The sequence below is a fragment of the Trachemys scripta genome, chromosome 12 (genome assembly GCF_013100865.1).
Source record: "Trachemys scripta elegans isolate TJP31775 chromosome 12, CAS_Tse_1.0, whole genome shotgun sequence".
Taxonomy (NCBI): Eukaryota; Metazoa; Chordata; order Testudines; family Emydidae; genus Trachemys; species Trachemys scripta.
The window spans coordinates 42,570,111-42,590,551 of NC_048309.1; the positions used below are offsets into that span (position 1 = coordinate 42,570,111).

The 20,441-nt window shown below is 47.7% G+C and overlaps 1 protein-coding gene across 1 annotated transcript; it reads right to left on the minus strand.

Moving 5' to 3' along the window:
* Positions 1–767: 767 nt before the first annotated feature.
* LOC117885779 (alpha-1B-glycoprotein-like) lies at positions 768–16,749 on the minus strand. The gene is made up of 8 exons (XM_034787212.1): positions 16,626–16,749; positions 16,484–16,522; positions 12,862–13,155; positions 11,778–12,071; positions 4,498–4,797; positions 2,787–3,116; positions 2,252–2,353; positions 768–830 (listed from the first exon to the last, which is right to left on the minus strand). Exons 1-7 carry the CDS (start codon positions 16,654–16,656, stop codon positions 2,259–2,261), a joined length of 1,383 nt encoding a protein of 460 aa, XP_034643103.1. The 5' UTR covers positions 16,657–16,749; the 3' UTR covers positions 768–830; positions 2,252–2,258.
* Between the last annotated feature and the right edge of the window lie 3,692 nt (positions 16,750–20,441).

Here is a 20,441-nt window from a genome sequence, read left to right on the forward strand (position 1 = left end):
AAAAATAGCCAACAAGCAACTCACAAGCCAATTAAGGAAGAAACAAGCCCAATTTCTGTGGGTTTTTTTTTTTTTTTTTTTTGCAGGTTTGGCCTGTCTGGTGCTGAGCTGCTGGTGGTTCTGTGATGGGGGGAGGTGGGTGTCAATAGCAACCAGGCTTCTTGCCAGAGAGCAAAACAAAAACAGCTACAGGGGATGTGGTAAATGCGTTGCCCACATGAGAGGAGCCCAGGCAGCCGTGGTGACAGAAGCTATTAATAGATCACTGTGAGCAGCTATAAACGAGGTTGCAAGCTGTTGGTGACAGAGCTAGGAAGGAGTCCCCGAAAAAGCCCAAGAGAATAACACTCCTTTCCCACAACCAGGGATAGAACCCAGGAGTCCTGGCTCCCAACCCCCCTGCTCTAACTCAGTAGATCTCCATGCCCCTCCCAGAGCTCGGGATAGAACTGGAAATCCTGGTTCCCACCCCTCCTTGCTTCAACTACTAGACCCCATTCCCTTCCCAGTGCTTGGAACACAACCCAGGGGTCCTGGCTGCCAGCCCTGCCTGCGCCAACCCAGTAGACCTCCTTTCTGTCACAGAACTGGAAACAGATCCTAAGTAGCTTGACTCCCAGTTGCCCCCTGCTCTAACCCCTGGGCGTGCAGTCTCTGAAGAACCCTTTCACCCATAGAAGGACACAGTTGGGAGCATGGAGAATTCTTGGCCCTCGGCATTCACCAAATAAACGGACTGCATCGTGAAACGGAGAGACTGAGAACGGCCGGGAGCCTTTTATTGATCCAAAATCCCCTACCCGATTCTGCCTGGGAGCGTCCTGCAGACCCTGGGAACACAAACGCAAGAAGCAATGAGCATTCTTTAGCCCTTTCTGCCCCACCACCCAGTGCGCTTTAGCTACTGCTCTCCTGCCCCAGGGTTGGGGTCTCGGAAACACCCCCCAGCTAAACAGGGTTGGCTAGAGCTACACTTGGAGGCAAAAAATTGAAGAGAGCAGGGTGTGGGAGGACTCACTAGGGGCGCTCTCTTCTTTGAGTCTGTTCAGGCCCCAATTCCCCTGTGCAGCTCTAGGGGGCGCTGTGGTGCAGGGAGCAGTGTGGGGCCCTCAGTAGAGGTGCTGTCCTGGTTGGAGTCAGTGCTGACTCCAGTACCCCACTGAGGTGCTAGTTGGCGCTATGCTGCAGGGAGTGTGTTGGGGGCTCGGTATGGGGTGCTGTCCCAATTGAGTCCTTCCTGACTGTAATACCCCAGTGTGCTACTGGGGGTCGCTTCACCATGCAAAACCACCTTCACCACCACTCATGGTCATTCTGGATCCCCTGGCATTTTTCATTCATAGCTTTCGTCTCCTGACAATTCCTCCTCCAGGTTCCAATGGATGCAGTAGCCTCCATGTCCCCATTTCATGCACTGCTGTTGCATGGTCTGCTCCGATTCCTGACCTTGGCTCTGCCCCTTGGCCTCTGACTCCAGTTCTGACCCTTGCCTCCAATTCCTGATGGCTGCTCTATCCACTGGCCACAACTGCCCATGTCTCGGTCACTGGCATTAGGATTGCCTGCAGCTCAGAGAGTTGGTGATGTCTCACAGGTCGCAGATTTCCCCTGTAAACCCACTGCTCTGAGCTGAAAATGGGGTGGGGGTGGACTTTTGAGACCTCTAAAGGTTTATTTTCTTGGGAACAGTTCATGCATCAGAGCTGCCACATTTAAGATATCTCTTCAGAAGCTGGTTTACCTGCTTGGTCTCTCTCTCTGTCCCGAGACCTAACGAACAAAGAGAGCACAAACAAAACCTTCCCCCACCGCCCCCAGATTTGAAAGTATTTTCTTTCCCCATTGGTTTCAGAGTAGCAGCCGTGTTAGTCTGTATCCGCAAAAAGAAAAGGAGTACTTGTGGCACCTTAGAGACTAACAAATTTCCCCATTGGTCCTTCTGGTCAGGTGCCAACTAGGTTAATTGAACTGATTAACCCCTTACAGGTAAGTGATTCTGTACCTCTGGCCAGGAGGGATTTGATGTTACTGCATACATACAGGTTGTTACCCTTCCCTTTATATTTATGACACTAGGATTGTCTGCAGGTCAGAGGGTTGGTTATTTCTCACAGGTCCCAGACTTCCCCTTAAACCCACTGTTCTGAGCTGAAATTCTGGAGGGGTGAGGGTGAGGGGACATTTGAGGCCGTTAAAGGGTTATTTTCATGGGAACAGTCCATGCATCAGAGCTGCCGCCTTAACCAGTTACCTGTGTGCTACAAGCAGCAGTGGGAGATGAGGAAGATGAGGCCATTGATGATGAAGAAGGAGCCACCCACCACCAGGAACCGGAGCAGGAAAACTTTGTCGGCTGCAGAGACAGTAGAGAAAAGAATTCCCCTGTGAAATGATGCAATGAATCCTGTATTTGGTTATCTGCTGCCCCCTAAAGGGGGGATTGAGACTCTTTCTCTCTCTCTCCCTCAATGTGTGTGTGCAGGTGCAGGTACGTGCTGCCCCCTGGTGGAGGAAATGCAGCTAGCTCTCCAGGTGTGTGAGTCACTCCGTGGTGTGGATGGCTGCACAGAATATACAAGTATTAACGCTGCTGCGGTGACAAGAGACTTCCGTTGTTATACAAGGGCAGGGGGCCGTGCTGTGGGATCAGTGGGTGCCGCCAGGTTCTGTCCCTAATACTGCACGTTTCCCCAATACGCTCATTGTGTTCTCTGCTCTCTCCTTGCATCACGTGGCATTGATGGGGAGTCTTTCTCTTGGTAGTTAGGAAGCAGGAGTTTCCTCACCTGTCATGGTGATGGTCACAGCCTGGCTCCTGGGGGACGGGACCCACTTCCGGCACACTTTCTCCTCATACCCGCAGGTGAATTTCCCAGTGCTGTCAGGACCAGCCCGTGGGATGCTGAGCACAGCGACATTCATGGAGCCAGGCCCTGGCCCTGTGATGTTGATCTGAGACTGTGTGTTCCCAGAGATGAACTCAGCTCCATCCTTGTAGAAGTGGAACCTTTGCTCACCGGTGTCCCTAGGGGCCGTGCAGGTGATCAGCAGGGGGAGCCCTTCCTTAATCACGCCAGATGGGGGATCCAGGCTCAGGGCCGGTTGGGAAGGAGGATCTGAGGGGAGCAGCAAAAGGAAGGGGTTAGCAGAGACAGGTCTCATGTGGTGTGGGACACCAGGCTAGAGGAGGAGATTAAAGAGGTGAAATGGTTTTATTCAGAGGGACTTTGGGGTCTCTGGGACCCAAGAGACTGGAAATAAATTGCAATCCCTTCCGAGTCATTGTCTTTCCATTGCCACCAGTATTGCCCAACTCCCTGGTGTCCATGAAGACCTTCATCGATGGGAAAGCATTGAGCACATACATAAGGCCCACTCTCTGTGGCCAGGATGACTCTCAGTTGGAAGGTCCTATTGGATTCTGCAGTGAGCTGGAGTAGCCAATTAAGGCGGTCACATTAGACAGCCCTATCTTTGGTACTATTGGAGACCATATTGCTAGACATTGGCCAGCATATAGATCAGCAATGTTGCTGGCAATTGGCAAGTCATGTTGTCACTTGGGTGCCAATCTTGGGCTGCTTGGTTTTGGCCATTGTCCCTTTTGTGAAACATATTGTTGGCTGTTGGGTTGCCATGTTGGCAGTTGCGTTTCCATGATACGCCCCTCAAATTTTAATCATTGGCCATATTGAAAGGCCATATTAGGCAGCCATATTGTTGGTTGGTTGGCAATCATGTTGGCAGTTGGGTTGCCATGTTAAGTGGCTTGGGTCTGCCCATTGGCTCTATGGAGAGGCTGTTAGGTGGTCATGTTGGCTATTTTGGGCCCAATTTGAGAGACTCAGAGAATGGAAGGAGTGGGGGGGGGGGGGGGAAATCACAGATCAGGAAAGAATTCTTACCAGGTTCTGGAGAGGAAAGAGGAGAAACTCTGGAGAGAGGCTAATGAGCAGAAACTAGTTCTGCAGGGTCAATTTCACCCCAATAACATGATCTCACCCTCTAGTGCTATGGAGATAGGCTTACTCTGCTGGATGGGACATGACCTCAGTTTAGTAACACTCACTCCTACAGCTGGTCAGAAGAATTCCAACTAAACAGGTGTTTCACTGGAAATTGCCAATTTGTGACCATTGAAATGTTTCACGCAGACGGTTATATTTCAACCAAGTTCTGATGGAACCCAGGCCGAGTTCCATGAGAAATGACCTGGCTTCCTTCCAGTTTTCCCACCCAGCATGGGCTCCAGCTTCTTGGTAAATGAGGAGCCGAGGCCTTGGAAGATTTAGCTCCCAGGGCTTCCGGGCTCACCCGGTGGATTGCCCCAGAGTCGCAGCTCCATTCCCTTCAAGGGAGAACTTTGAAATTCTTGGCTTTTGTTCCAAACTGGAATGAAACCAGATTTTGAACTATGGAAATCCTCAGTGAAATGGGATCAGCTTTCCCCACCCATCCTCCAGCTCCATCAAAGAGCAGCATGAATGGGGGACTCACCCAGCACTGAAACAGAGACCGGTTGGCTTCCCACTGACAGTATCTCTTGCCCAGACTGTGCTCTCCAGTATTTGCATGTATATGATCCAGCATCAGCCATGTGAAGTGCAAGGAAGCCCAGTTTGGCTCCCCCGCTTGGGTCAGGTTTATAGCTGGAGATCTCCCCACTTCTTTCATTGTAGAATCTGTATCCTGTCACCTCCCCGACTTTGGGATCTGTGCAGCTGAGCATTGCCTGTTCCCCCAGCAGGTACTCGAGGCAGGGGGGGTCCAGAGAGAGTGAGGGGGGTGGTGGTCGGTCTGGAATAGGAGCAGAGGGGTTAGTGAAAAGAGAGTGACTCAAAGTGATACCCGATACACTGATACAAACAACCCCACAGTTTGGTTCCCGCCCCCTAGCCAGTGAACTATCCCCTAAGAAACAGATCTTGTGATAGCTCAACAGGAGCTGATTCCCCTCCAAGGGATGTATCTCAAGAGAAGCAGCGATGTGGGGAGCATGAAGTTGTCTCTGAAAAATGTTCATCCCCCAGTTCCCATTACCAGAGCACTCTATGTCTGCAGATACAGTTAGGCTACATCTACACTACGGGGGGGGGGGGGGGGCGATTTAAGATACGCAAATTCAGCTACGTGAATAACGTAGCTGAATTCGACGTATCGCAGCCGACTTACCCCACTGTAGGGACGGCGGCAAAATCGACCTCTGCGGCTTCCCGTCGACGGCGCTTACTCCCACCTCCGCTGGTGGAGTAAGAGCGTCGATTCGGGGATCGATTGTCACGTCCCGACGGGACGTCATAAATCGATCCCTGAGAGGTCGATTTCTACCCGCCGATTCAGTTGGGTAGTGTAGACCTAGCCTTAGTTAATAGATAAAACACCACTAGATACCGCTCAAGAACATGTAGTATGGTTCTTGGTAGAACATTTTCCACTGAATGGATTTATTTCATTGGAAAGTGGGGTTTTTTTTATTTAAATGGAAAGAAAATAATTTCTAATGATGTTTTTTTTCATTTTCTGAAATTATTTCATAATAAGGAAAAAACTGGAAATAAAACCTGAGGGTTTTTCCCCTCAAAATGAAAAAAAATCAGTATTAAAACATCCAATATTTTGAAAATGTTTGTTTCAAAACCATTGAGTTTTCCTCCACATTTTCTTAACTCACCACTTTGTTACTTTTTTCCATTGGGCAAAAGTTGGAAGAAAGTTTTCCAGACACAAATGAATACTCTCATTTATAAGTATGGAGAGAGAATCTTTGAATCATAGGACTGGAAGGGACCTTGAAAGGTCATCTAGTCCAGTCCCCTACACTCATGGCAGGATGAAGTATTATTTAGACCATTCCTGACAGGTGTTTGTCTAACCTGCTCTTAAAAATCCCCAATGATGGAGATTCCACCACCTCCCTGAACAATTTATTCCAGTGCTTAACCCCCCTGACAGATAGGAAGTTTTTCTTAATGTCCAACCTAAATCTCTCTTGCTGCAATTCATGCCCATTGTTTCTTGTCCTATCCTCAGAGGTTAAGAGAACCAATTTTTCTCCCTCATCCTTGTAACAACCTTTTATATACTTGAAAACTGTTCTCATGTCCCTCTCAATCTTCTCTTTTCCAGACTAAACAAACCCAGTTTTTTCAATCTTCTCTCATAGGTCATGTTTTCTAGACCTTTAATCATTTAGTCGGTCTTCTTTGGACTCTCTCCAATTTGTCCACATCCTTCCTGAAGTGTGGCACCCAGAACTGGACACAATACTACAGTTGAGGCCTAATCAGTGCAGAGTAGAGTGGAAGAATTACTTCTCGTGTCTTGCTTACAACATCCCAGAATGATGTTTTCTTTTTTTGCAACAGCATTACACTGTTGACTTATATTTAGCTTGTGGTCCACTATGACCCACAGATCCCTTTCCGCAGTACTTCCTAGGCAGTCATTTCCCATTTTGTATGTGTGCAACTGATTGTGCCTTCTTAAATTCAGTACTTTGCATTTGCCCTTATTGAATTTCATCCTATTTACTTCAGACCATTTCTCCAGTTTGTCCAGATCATTTTGAATTTTAATCCTATCCTCCAAAGCACTTGCGACCCCTCCCAGCTTGGTATCATCCACAAACATTATAACTGTACCCTCTCTGCCATTATCTAAATCATTGATGAGGACATTGAACAGAACCTGACCCAGAACTGATCCCTGCGGGACCCCAATTGTTATGTTCTTCCAGCATGTTTGTGAACCACTGATAACTACTCTCTGGGAATGGTTTTCCAACCAATTTTGCACCCACCTTATAGTAGCTCCATCTAGATTGCATTTCTCTAGTTTGTTTGTCTAGTCAAGATATACCACGCTTCCCCCCATCTACAAGACTTGTAACCCTGTCAAAGAAAGCTATCAAGGTGGTTTGACATGATTTGTTCTTGACAAATCCATGCTGACTCTTACTTATCACCTTATTATCTTTAACATGTTGGCAAATTAATTGCTTAATTATTTGCTCCATTATCTTTCCGGGTACAGAAGTTAAATTGACTGGTCTGTAATTGTCCTTATTCCCCTTTTTATAGATGGGCACTATATTTGCCCTTTTCCAGTCTTCTGGAATCTCTCCCGTCTTCAATGCCTTTTCAAAGATAATCACTAATGGCTCAGATATCTCCTCAGTAAGCTCCTTGAGTATTCTAGGATGCATTTCATCTGGTTAGTTGAAGACATCTAATTTGTCTAAGTAATTTTTAATTTGTTCTTTCCCTATTTTAGCCTCTTCTGATCCTACCTCATTTTCACTGGCATTCACTATGTTAGATGTCCAATCACCACCAACCTTCTTGGGGAAAACCGAAACAAAGAAGTCATTAAGCACCTCTGCCATTTCCACATTGTTATTGTTTTTCTCCCCTCATTGAGTAACGGGCCTACCCTGTCCTTAGTCTTCCTCTTGCTTCTAATGTATTTGTAGAATGATTTCTTGTTACACTTTATGTCTCTAGTAGGTTTGATCTCGATTTCTGCCTTGGCCTTTCTAATTTTGTCCCTACATACTTGTGTTATTTGTTTATATTCATCCTTTGTAATTTGACCTAATTTCCACTTTTTGTAGGACATTTTTTTTTAAATTATTTTAGATCATTGAAGATCTCCTGGTTTAGCCAGGGTGGTCTTTTGCCATACTTCCTATTTTTCCTACACAGTGGGATAGTTTGCTCTTGTGCCCTTAAGAATGTCTCTTTGAAAAACTGCCAAGTGTCTTCAATTGTGTTTCCCTTTAGATTTGCTTCCCATGGGATCCTACCTACCAAAACTCCCTGAGTTAGCTAAAGTCTGCCTTCTTGAAACCCATTGTCATTATTTTGCTGTTCTCCCTCCTATCATTCCTTAGAATCATTAACTCTGTCATTCATGATCATTTCACCCAAGCTGCCTTCCACTTTCAAATTCTCAACCAGTTCCTCCCTATCTGTCAAAATCAAGTCTAGAACAGCCTCTCCCCTAGTAGCTTTCTCCACCTTCTGAAATAAAAAATTGTCACCAATACATTCCAAGAACTTACTGGATAATCTGTGCCCTGCTGTGTTATTTTCCCAACAGATGTCTGAGTAGCTGAAGACCCCCATCACCATCAAGTCCTGTGCTGTGGATGATTTTGTTAGTTGTTTAAAGAAAGCCTCATCCACCTCTTCTTCCTGGTTAGGTGGTCTGTAGTAGAGCCCCACCATGACATCACCCTTGCTTTTATCCCTTTTATCCTTACCCAGAGCCTTTCAACAAGTCTGTCTCCTATTTCCATCTCAACCTCAGTTCAAGTGTATACATTTTTAATATATAAGGCAACACCTCCTCCCTTTTTTCCCTGCCTGTCCTTCCTAAGCAAGCTGTACCCTTCTATACCAATATTCCAGTCATGCGTATTATCCCACCAGGTCTCTGTGATGCCAACTGTGTCAGAGTTGTATTTATTTACTAGCATTTTGAGCTCATCCTGCTTCTTCCTCATACTTCTCGCATTACTATACAGACATCTAAGATACTGATTTGATTCTTCCCCCAGTTCTGTCTCGTATCTCCTTTATCCCTGCTATAACAGCCCATGCTCCCGCCTAAATCTGAACCTTCTCCCAGGTCTCCATGTTCTTGACTTACCTGTGGGTTTTGGTCACCTGCCTCCTTCGAACCTAGTTTAAAGCCCTCCTCACTAGGTTAGCCAGTCTGTATCCAAATATGTTCTTCCCCTTCCTCGATAGGTGGACCCCATCTCTGTAATACCATCCTTGCAGCCAGGCATTCACCTCCAGGATGCATCTGTCTCTACCTCACAGTATCATTAGTGCCCATATGGATAAGTAGCATGGGGTAGTAGTCAGAGGGCCAGATGATCCTCGACAATTCCTCCGTAAGATCTCAGATACAGGCCCCTGGCAGGCAGCATACCTCTTGGGATGCCATGTCAGGGCGACAGATGGGTGCCTCCGTCCCCCTCAGAAGAGAGTCACTAACCACCACTACCCTACATTTCCTCCTGGGAGTGGTGGCTGCGATTCTCCTAGCCTTGGGGGTACATGGCTTCTCCTCCTCCTCCTTTGGGGGTGATTCCTCATCGCTCGTTGCCAGGCCAGCATATCGATTTTCCATCATCATGGTGGGTGGTTTGGGAGTCGGGGTGGAGAACTGCCTGCTGCCAGAAGTAACCAGCAGCCAGTGTCCTCCCTGTGACAGAGCCATATCCTCCTCCCCCGGTGGTGTGACAGCAGTCGTCTGTAGCTGGAGAGCTTCCTCAGCCTTGGATGTCTCCATGTGAATACTCTTGAGGAATTCTTCGTGGGCACGGATGCTCCTCAGCCTAGCCACCTCCTCCTGCAGCTCTCCCACCTGCTTCCTGAGAGATTCTACCATCAGGCACCTTTCACACTAGATGCTCCCCCCAGCCTGGGTTTCTGTGAGTGGGAAATGCAGGCCACACTCTTTGCAAGTCCACACCAGGATCTGGGTAGAGGTATCCGTGGTCAGGTTGTCTGTCTGGATACAGGCGCAGGTGGAGGAGACAGGAGCAGAGTTGGCAGTGGCAATGCGGCCCTTCCTAACCATAGCAACTATATTGTAACTCCCTCCTACAACCTCCCTCTCAAAATCCCCTGTGCGCTAGCTCCCCTTGGTCACTTAGCCTCCAGCTTTTAAGGCCTTCTCTCCTAGGTCAGTCCTACCCCCTCGTTACTCACACGGGTAGGGTGATCACAAGGTTGATTGAGGCTGATCTAATATGATCAAGGATGATCCAGGGAACAAAGGCTCAAACAGGCCCCAGACACACACAATCCCACCTGACCCAGTAACTGAAATAACTGAAATAACGGAAAGAGAAAGAAACACACAAGCAGTCAAACAAACTCACTCACCCCAAGGTTAGTATTCGCATCTTGTTCATTCAGCTGGGAGATCTCCTTCTCCCCCTCTCAAATTGCCCTGTTTGCAGTCCCCGGTTTGCTAGCTGAGATGGTGGGTGAGGTAATATCGTTTATTGGATCAATTGTCTGTTAGTGGAAGAGACAAAGAGCTCTGTGTAGCTTGAAAGCTTTTCTCTTTCACCAACAGAAGTTGATCCAAGAAACAATTACTTAATGCACCTTGTCTCTCCAGTGTCCTGGGACCAACACTGCTCTAACGACACTGCATACAACTATTGAAATGAAACATTTCACAGAATCCTCTAAATGTTGGACTGGAAGGAAACTTGAGAAGTCATAAATCCAACCTCCTGCGCTGCTGCAGGACCAAGTAAACCTAGACTATCCCAGGTGGATGTTTGTCCATCCTGACCTTCAAAACCTCTAGTGATGGGGATTCCACAACTAGCCCTAGAAGCCGATTCTAGAGCTTAGCTCTTCTTAGAGTTAGACATTTTTTCCTTCTATTTAACCTTAATTTCCCTTGCTGCAGATTAAGCCTGTAACTTCTTGTCCTTCCTTCACTGGACATGGAGAATAATTGATCCCCATCTTCTTTAGCACAGCCCATAACATAGCTACAGATTGTTATCTGTTTTGCAGATATTTCCAGCCCATTCCCTCCAGTCCTCTTTTCTGAAGACTAAACATGCCCAGTTTTTTTAAACCTTTCCTCTTAGATCTGATTTTTCTAAACCTTTCATCATTTTTGTTGCTTTCCTCTGGACTCTTTCCAGTTTGTCCACAACTCTCCTAAAGTGTGGTGTCTAGAACTGGAGCAGTACTCCAGTTGAGGCCTCACCAGTGCCGAGCAGACCAAGACAATTACCTCCCATGTCTTACATACGACCCTCCTTTAATGATATTTGCTCACCCCACAATGATATATGGCTTTTTCTCAACTGCATCACATTCTTGATTCATCTTCAATGCGCGATCCACTATATCCCCCAGATCCTTTTCAGCAGTACTACCATCTAGCCAGTTATTCCCCATTCTGTAGTTGTGCATTTTATTTTTTTCCCTTCCTAATGACTATCTAAGTGTAGCACTTTGCACTTGTCTTTACCGAATTTCATCTTGTGGATTTCAGGGCAATTCTCCAATTTCTCAAGGTCCTTTTTAAATATAACTAAAATCAACCTACAATAAAGTTCTGTCTGCTTTCTCTTGAAACTTTCTGAGATTGGGACATTCCCACAGGGTGTTTTGATTTAGACAAAACCAGATACTTCGATAAAAACAGCTCTGGTTGAAACTTTCCAGCCAGCCCTGTGAATAGCTTAGTCTTGTACATAGGAACATAAGAACAGCCATACTGGGCCAGACCAAAGGTCCATCTAACCTAGTATCCTGTCTTCCAACAGTGGCCAATGCCAGGTGCCCCAGAGGGAATGAACAGAACAGGTAATCATCAAGTGATTGCCCATTCACAGCCTCTGGCAAACAGAGGCTAGGGACACCATCCCTGCCCATCCTGGCTAAAAGCCATTGATGGACCTATCCTCCAGGAACTTATCTAATTCTTTTCTGAACCCTGTTATAGTCTTGGTCTCCACGACATCCTTTGGCAAAGAATTCCAGTCAGAAGGGACCTTCTGTGATCATCTACCCTGACCTCCTGTAGGATAACGCAGGCCAGAGAGTCCCACCCAATCATTCATCCATTGAGCCCATATATTGTGGTTGAGGTAAAGCACTAAATATTCTTCCAAGCCCCAGTGACAATTGAAATGCTAACACCTAGTCTATAAGAGCGAGGCTCTAACCACTGAGCGATGGGGCCATTGTAGCTGGAAGACTCTCCACCGGATAACATCAACTCACCGTAGACATTTAGGGTGATAGGATCACTCAGTTTGGACGGGATCTTCTGCCCATGTGTCCAGTACCTACAGTGGTAGGACCCGGAGTCATGCACATTTAGACTAGGCAGATTGTAGGTATCGGGAAGCTGACTTTGGGTCTCTGGAGAGTCCACTTCAGCTCCATCCCTTAGAAACTGGAATTGCATGGCCTGGTGCCCTTTGGATGTTAAGCATGTGAAGGTAACAGAATCGCCAACACGGTAGGTGGAATATTCTGAGCTCACAGTCAGCAATGGCTTCAGGGAAGCTTCATCTGGAAGAAAAAGGTGGTTTAATAATAATATTTCCTAGCGCTTTTCGTCAGTCAATCTCCAAGCATGAGGTCTGTCTCATTATCCCCATTTTACAGATGGGGAAACTGAGGCACATGGGTGTGGAAATGACTTGTCCCGGGTCATGTAGCTGGCCAGGACAGCTCTAGACCACAATACCCACAAATGAGTAAAAGCTGCAGCAAGTAGAGTGTGATAGAGGCTAGATGTCCCCGCCCCCACCCCTACCACCATGCCATCCCAAACTTGCAGTCTATGGAGCCATCCCAGCCCACTTCCTAACCTTCCCAGGAACTGAACTTCTTCAGCTGACCCCAGGGCACAGTCCCATAGCAACAGAGGGATTACCACCTGGAGCAGACTCCAGGTCACCCAATGCAGTATCTCGTCTCAGTGCGGATGTTTCAGGAGAAGCTGCATGGGACCTTGAGGATGTGGAATAATCTCTCCTCCTGATCTCTAAGAGTTACTGACTGGCCTAAGCCCTGAAGCTTGGTCTCCACGACATCCTTTGGCAAAGAATTCCAGTCAGAAGGGACCTTCTGTGATCATCTACCCTGACCCCCTGTAGGATAACGCAGGCCAGAGAGTCCCACCCAATCATTCGTCCATTGAGCCCATATATTGTGGTTGAGGTAGAGCACAAAATACTCTTCCAAGCCCCAGTGAGAACTGAAATGCTAACACCTAGTCTATAAGAGCGAGGCTCTAACCACTGAGCGATGGGGCCATTGTAGCTGGAAGACTCTCCACCTGATAACATCAACTCACCGTAGACATTTAGGGTGATAGGATCACTCAGTTTGGACGGGATCTTCTGCCCAGGTGTCCAGTACCTACAGTGGTAGGACCCGGAGTCATGCACATTTAGACTAGGCAGATTGTAGGTATAGGAAAGCTGACTTTGGGTCTCTGGAGAGTCCACTTCAGCTCCATCCCTTAGAAACTGGAATTGCATGGCCTGGTGCCCTTTGGGTGTTAAGCATGTGAAGGTAACAGAATCGCCAACACGGTAGGTGGAATAGTCTGGGCTCACAGTCAGCAATGGCTTCAGGGAAGCTTCATCTGGAAGCAAAAAGTGGTTTAATAATAATATTTCCTAGCACTTTTCGTCAGTCAATCTCCAAGCATGAGGTCTGTCTCATTATCCCCATTTTACAGATGGGGAAACTGAGGCACAGGGTGTGGAAATGACTTGTCCCGGGTCATGTAGCTGGCCAGGACAGCTCTAGACCACAATACCCACAAATGAGTAAAAGCTGCAGCAAGTAGAGTGTGATAGAGGCTAGATGTCCCCGCCCCCGCCCCTACCCCCATGCCATCCCAAACTTGCAGTCTATGGAGTCATCCCAGCCCGCTTCCTAACCTTCCCAGGAACTGAACTTCTTCAGCTGACCCCAGGGCACAGTCCCGTAGCAACAGAGGGATTGCCACCTGGAGCAGACTCCAGGTCACCCAATGCAGTATCTCGTCTCAGTGCGGATGTTTCAGGAGAAGCTGCATGGGACCTTGAGGATGTGGAATAATCTCTCCTCCTGATCTCTAAGAGTTACTGATTGGCCTAAGCCCTGAAGCATGAAGTTTAATATCCCTTCCAGTGTTTTTGTTAGCATTATTCTGGCCATTCTTGTTAAACATACAACCCCCTCTTTGCATCTTGCTAAACTTGTGTCCTCAGCCATGTCTTGTGGCAGTGAGTTCCAAAGCCCAATGATCTGTTGTGCGGAAAAAAAATATTTCTTTTGGCTGGTTTTGAATTTGCCGTTTTTCAATTTCACTCTTTTTATTGCATTATGAGCGGAGCTGTTTGAAAAATTGATTTTTTTTTGTTCAAAAAGTCAAAAAGAAAATGTTTTGCGTTGGACTGAACATTTCTGAGATATGTGGCACACCAGAGAGTAACAACAGCAAAAAATCACTTGGCATTGAAGGAACCATTTAGTTTAGAGAAAATCAAAATGTCTCGTTTTAACTTTGAGCATTTGAACACATTTCTGACATTTAAAAAAAAATAACATGGAAGGAAATGTTGAAAGGAAACATTCTTTCATTTAGAAAAGATCAAAACTCTCCATTTTGTTTCATTTCCCTAAATGAAAAATGGGATGAAATTCACACATAGTTGCGAAATGTTTTGACATCACCGAATCTGCATTTCTGGATGAAAAAATGTTCTATGTGGCAAATTTTTGCCCAGCCCGAGTGGTTATAGAATTGTAGGAGTGGAAGGGACCTCGAAACGTTTTCTAATCCAGTCCCCTGCACTCAAGACAGGACTAAATATCAGCTAGACTTGTGAGATAGGCAGAACAGTAGCTCCCAGCTGAAGAGAAAATTCCAGTCTCCTTCTCTACAGTTTGATATGTCTCATTCTCAATCGTACAGCTGTCTCCACGAGGGGTCCTGAGCAATGGCTGGAACAGGGAAAGTGCGAAATTTGTGCGGTCATGGTGGGTAATCTTTTAAACCATGAGCTTCCCCTGAGACTCCGTGGCCAAAAGGGCTAGCGTGATCTTTGGAGGCATAAACAGAAATCTCGGATGGGACTAGAGAGGTTATTAGCCCCTGTAGTTGAGACTGGGGCGACCGCTGCTGGAATCCTGCATCCAATTCTGGTGTCCTCAATTCAGGAAGGATGGTGATAAATTGAGAGGGGTCAGAGAAGAGCTACGAGAATGATTAAAGGATTAGAATGAGAGACTCAATGAGCTCAATCTATTAGTTTACCAAACAGCAGGATAACGGGTGAGGTGATTACAGTACCTACAGGGGGACCAAAAATGTGATAACGGACTGTTCACTCTAGAGGACTAAGGTCTAAGAAGATCTAATGACATTAATCCTGATAAACCCAGATGCTCTCGTAATCCACACAAAGGTCCCTCCCCACTTTGAACCTTGTTAACTTTTGGCCTTAGCAACATCCTGTGGGCAGGAGATCTGCAGTCTAACCACAAGTTTTATGTGAGTGTGTTTACGGGGGGAAAGGCCCTGCCCCACTCCTGCAGCCCCTGTCTCTCAGGGCAGGGCAGGGCTAAGGAAGGAGTTCCTGTCTTGTGCATTGTACCAGATTTGTCATTACTCGTCCTGGCCGTGACTAGGAAAAATGAGGAAGCTGAGTAGCGAGTGCAATGCACAAATGAGCTTCTCTCCATGACTGCAGACGGGGGGCGGGTGGGAGCGGAAGTCTATTCATAAACCACTTTAAACGTTTCCTCTGCAGCCGTGCTAGCAGCCCCTGAGGAACAGATTGTCTCCTTCCCAGGACAGGCGTCAGCTGGGTGAGCTCTCCATACGCCATCCTGCTAACATGCAGAGAACCCAAAAACTGAGCCATTACGTGACTCACTCTTCAGCCGTTGAGCATGTCTGTGTGTGGGGAGATCACAGCTACTCATTGCATGGGTAGGTGGGTGGGTGTTCGGGGGCAAGACAGTTTTCCCAGCGTGTGAGAATTTGTGACCCTTTGAAATTTTTGTCCAGTCCCAAATTGTGAAGAAAATTCTAAATCTCCCAAAGTGTGTGAATCTAAAATCTGAGCAACACTCCAGCTGGGGGTCAATTGAAATGATGGTTTTGAGAGGACCGCATTTGGTTCTCCAACTCTTTTGGAATGGAAATTTACTAACATTTCACCAAAAAAGTTTACCTCAGAAAAATGAAAGTTTCTGGTTCAACAATGCCAAAACTACTTTCACCCGAAACCTCAAAACTTGTTTAACCGTTCTTTCCCCACAAAACTCTTGCTGTCAACAAAGTGGCATTTCTCAATGAAAAAACAAAACAAAATGTCACCGGAGAATTCCTGACTATATCTAATTGTGAGACCCTCCAACTCATTTCCCCCAGCGGCCATCATGCAAGTCTAGACTGAAGCAGGTATAGGAGACGCACCAGACGGGTAAAAGGCAAACGAGACTGTGGAACTACATGTGATATGACCTGAGACCCTTCAACTCATTTCTCTCAGAGGCCACCTCCTGAGCATGGACAAAGTGGATAGTTGGCTTCCACAGGAGACCCTCTGGAAGGGGAGTAGGCAAGTGAGCCTGTGGGTTGAGGTAAAGGACTTAACAGGATTCAGAGAGGGCTGGGATGTTTATCTGACTGCCACAAGCTACCAGAATTTATGCCAATGTAAATGTTGCCAGGGGTATGAAACCTCAAGCTTCAAGCTTTAACCCAATCTCTACCCACTAAGGATCAAGGTGAGAGATTCGAGTGAGGGTCAGATTACCCCACGCCTTTGGGCACTGGCTGCGGTCAGGAACAGGCTGGTGGAGTCAACAGACCTTGGTTCCTACGCTCCTATGGGGCCCCTTGAGCCATCCACAGGGGTGGCCATGGGCTCGGGGTGGAAAACCCCTCCTTTCCCTCTAGGCAAAAGCGTTACCTGCGGGGGACGCCGGCCGGGGGAGGATCTGGAGACAGGCTGAAAGAGAGAAGAGAGGGGATGAGGGGTCCAGATGTGGGACCGAGGGATGCAATGTGCTCAGGACAGACAGGCGGGGTGAGGCCTGAGGGAGGTCACTTACCCAGCACGGGCAGAAGGAGAGTTAGCGCCATGCAGAGCTGGTGGCTTGGGGGCTGGGAACTGGGTTCTCTGTTCTGCCACCGGTGCCGTCTCCAAGCTGCAATCAGAGACTCGTCCCCTCTGCACATCCCCTGTGGCAGGAAATGCAGATGCCAGGCCAAGTCGCCTGTTCCCCCTCGGAAATGTCAAAACCCCGGGCAGGCCAGCTAATGATGATGCACCATCTCCCACGAAGCCTTGCAGTGAAGCAATGGTGTCTTCTGGTCATAGAGGCAGGATCCAGCTTTGATCCCCCGCCCTCCGCCCCAGCCTGGACCTGGTGCACCCTAATCTCCCCACACATACACACCAAATTTGGTCAGGGTCCATCAAGGTGGGGCTGGATTAGAAAAAGGAACAGATCCCATATCTCATTCCCTGAGCCAGTCCAGTCTCCCCACCCATGGGGCTGGATCAGAGCTGGTGCCCCTACAGGGGAAAGGCCCTGTGCCCCATTCCCCACACCCCGCACCACCCAGTCCCCCAAGTCGGAATCCCAGTTTCCCATGCTCTAACCAGTAGACACACTCCCTTCTCAGAGCCATGGCAGTTTATTAATTTAAACACCTAATCCTCTGAAGCTTAAGTATAAATCAACCCTAGAACAGTATCGGCAGAGTTCAGATGCCTTCCAAAGCTGCTGGTTATTTTGTTAGGAGTTAGAGCTGTAATAGTCTTGTCTTTCACATAGACGTGTTTCACCCTATTTGGACTGCTGCTTTGCTCCTGGGCTCAAAATGAGGTCATGTGGCAAGGAGTCCCACAGGCTAATGCTGCATTGTGGGTTTTTTTTAATGTGACTATTTCTATGTATTGGTGCAGACTCAGCCAAGAGATGAGGATGGCAAGGGTCAAAGCGCCTGTCTGTGTGAGGAGAGGCAGGTTGTGATTTTGTTTAAGGGATTGGAGCTGGGCTCTGGTGACCTGGGTTCATCTGCTTCTCTGCCATAGACTTCCATTGTGGCCTGGGGAAAAGCTAGTGTAACCCTTCTGCCCATCTAAGTTGGCAGCAACAAGGGCCGGGTTCTGTATATAGGGGTTACGTTTCAATAACGCAATGCAAAACTGGCTCGAGCCCCCACCCAGTGACTTGGGACAATTACATACCACTCCCTGGGTGCCTCTAAGAGGCAATACTTCCCCGCTCGCAAGCACGGAGTCTGAGTGTAGCAGAAAATGTTTAATAACATGAGGTAAATGACATCAGCATTAAATTGGAAAAACACCACAAACAGGATTCATAACACAAACCATGAGCAAAAAACCCACCCTAGCAAATTGGGCTGTGTCCTTTCCCTTTGGTTCTTGAATCCAGCAACCCAAAAATCACCCAGAGTCCCCAAAGTCCAACACCCCAAAGTCTCTGTCCCTGGTCAGTGCAGCCCCAGAGTAAAAAGGGGGGGGCACACAGGGTGTTAAGGGGCACCTTACGTGATCCAAGGCCGGCCGGCAGTCTCTCTGTGGGGTTCCACCGCAGCCTTCACCACAAGCCAGTCCACTTCCTGCCATCCCACAAACTGCTCCGCTCGCCGTTCCTTGGGCCGCTCCAACCAGCCCCGCAAGGCTCCGTGCCCCTCAAGTCATCCCCACAAATTGCTCTGCCAGCTGCTTAGCAATATAGCTTCAGGCTCTCCCACCAGTTAACACCACACTCAGTGATCTTAGCTCTTAATAACTTTATCTCTTTTGTGATTTTAGCTCTTCTGTGATTTCAGCTCATAATAGAGGAGCCCCAGTACTGGTGCATCATTGGCCCAAAGTGAAATCAGGTCAGCAGCCTGTAAAGAGATTCCTAATGGAATCAAAGTTAGCTCTGACATTCAATAGTGAAGAGAGATGGTAGTGCAATTAGTGTTTCAAACCCTCAAAGGGGGCTCCTATACTATCAAATACAAATACCTGTCCCCATGCTCTCTCAGTTAACTGTTTTTTTGTAACCCATGCCCCTTGTCAAGCAAGTGCTACTTAGGTAATGGTGAAGGACTCACTCAGTCCCTCTGTCATACAACAGTTCCATTGGCCTTGATTCACAGAATCAGGGTAACAAAACTGTATTCTTCCTGCCCCAATAATAGAGAAACTGGGGATCCCACACCAGCCAAAGTAACCACTTTGAGTTGCTGTTGTTTCATGCCAGGCGAGTGGGTGTGCCTATGCAAACAAGATCAGCCCCTGGAGGTCTTTTCCACACTCGCCATAATTCACCACCAGATGTCAGGGTAGAGCTCATCCTGACTCTGCTTACACTAGTGTTATCAAAGTGCCTAAATCCCCCTGCAATCCAGTGGGAGTTGGGTGCTTAGCTTCTTTATGCTCCTGTTACTCTCTGTGATTCAGTTTCCCCATTTGTCAACTGCTCTCTAGCTCACGAAAGAGAAAGTTAAGGGGGGGGGGAGACTTGATCCCAGTTTGTAAGTACCTAGATGGGGACCAGATATGTGCGAATGGGCTCTGCAAACTAGCTCAGAAACGTCTAACACGAGCCAGTGTCTGGAAGCTGAATCTCCACAAATTCAGACCAGAAATAAGGTGTCCATTTGTAAGACTGAGGATGATTAATCAGGGGGACAATTTCCCCAGGGACATGGTGGCATCACTGGCTGTGTTTCAATGAAGATGGGATATTTTTCTACACGATCGACTCTAGGTTGAAGCAGGAATTCATTCAGGGCAGTCCTATGGCCTGTGTTATACAGGAAGCCGGACTGAATGGCCGCTGTGGTCTCTTCTGGACTCGGAAGCCATGAATTGATGGAAATACACACCATGTTGAGAAAGTCACATATCCCTAGTCTGAGTGGAGATCTGTGAGCGCAAATCTCCTAAAGATTTGGGAGTCATCCAGTATCTTCAGCGATGGAGGCCATATCAGGACCTGGGTGGAAAGCTCATGGAGTGGAGAACATTGGGTAGATATGATCAGCACTCGGAGAGATGGGCTTTCTAGTCTCGGAGATGAATGGGCCACGTTGCAAGACATTATGGGAAATGAGGTGACGGACCTGTGACTGTGGGCATCTCCCTTCAGTAGTTGCTGTGTGATTCTGAAGATGGTTCTGTGACCTTCTCAAGCGTCCTGGTGTGACCTCACCTCTCTACGGGCAGGGCTCCCTCCCCCTGCAATTCCTGGTGGTTTCAGGTCTCGTCTGAGCTCATATCCTGCAGCTCACACTTTCCCAGGGGGAAGGAAACTCGGCGAACCTTCCCCATGATGTTGGAATGAGATCTCTGGCCCACACCAGGTGTAAATCACGTTGACAAAGTCGAAGCAATAGCCTACAAGATACTGTGTTTGTCACCCTCCCTTCACCTACAAGGGTGGCGGGGTGCCCCAAATGGAGGGCTCTGTCTGTCCTATCACATCTCCTCTTAGCACCATCGGCTCCAATCCCAACCCACATTGGCAGTAACCAAGAGTCATTCCCCCACTTCCCCGGCTGCTCCTTGGGTGAACTGAATTTGCTGGCTCTCGGCCCAGTTCGATGGCTGCCCTCCATGACTGCTGGCTAGAGTGAGTGATGGACAATGTCCTTCTTAAAGGGAGCACAAGGACATCAGGTCAGTGTTCCAGCTAGCCCAGTATCCTGTCTTCCAACACTGGCAGTTCCCAGATGCTTCACAGGGAAGGGACAGAACAGGGCAATCATTGAGTGATCCATTCTTTGTTGTCCACTCCCAGCTTCAGCCAGTTGGAGGTTTAGAGGCACCCAGAGCATGGGGTTGCATCTCTGAACATCTTGGCCAATAGCCATTGATGGACCTACTCTCCATGAACTTC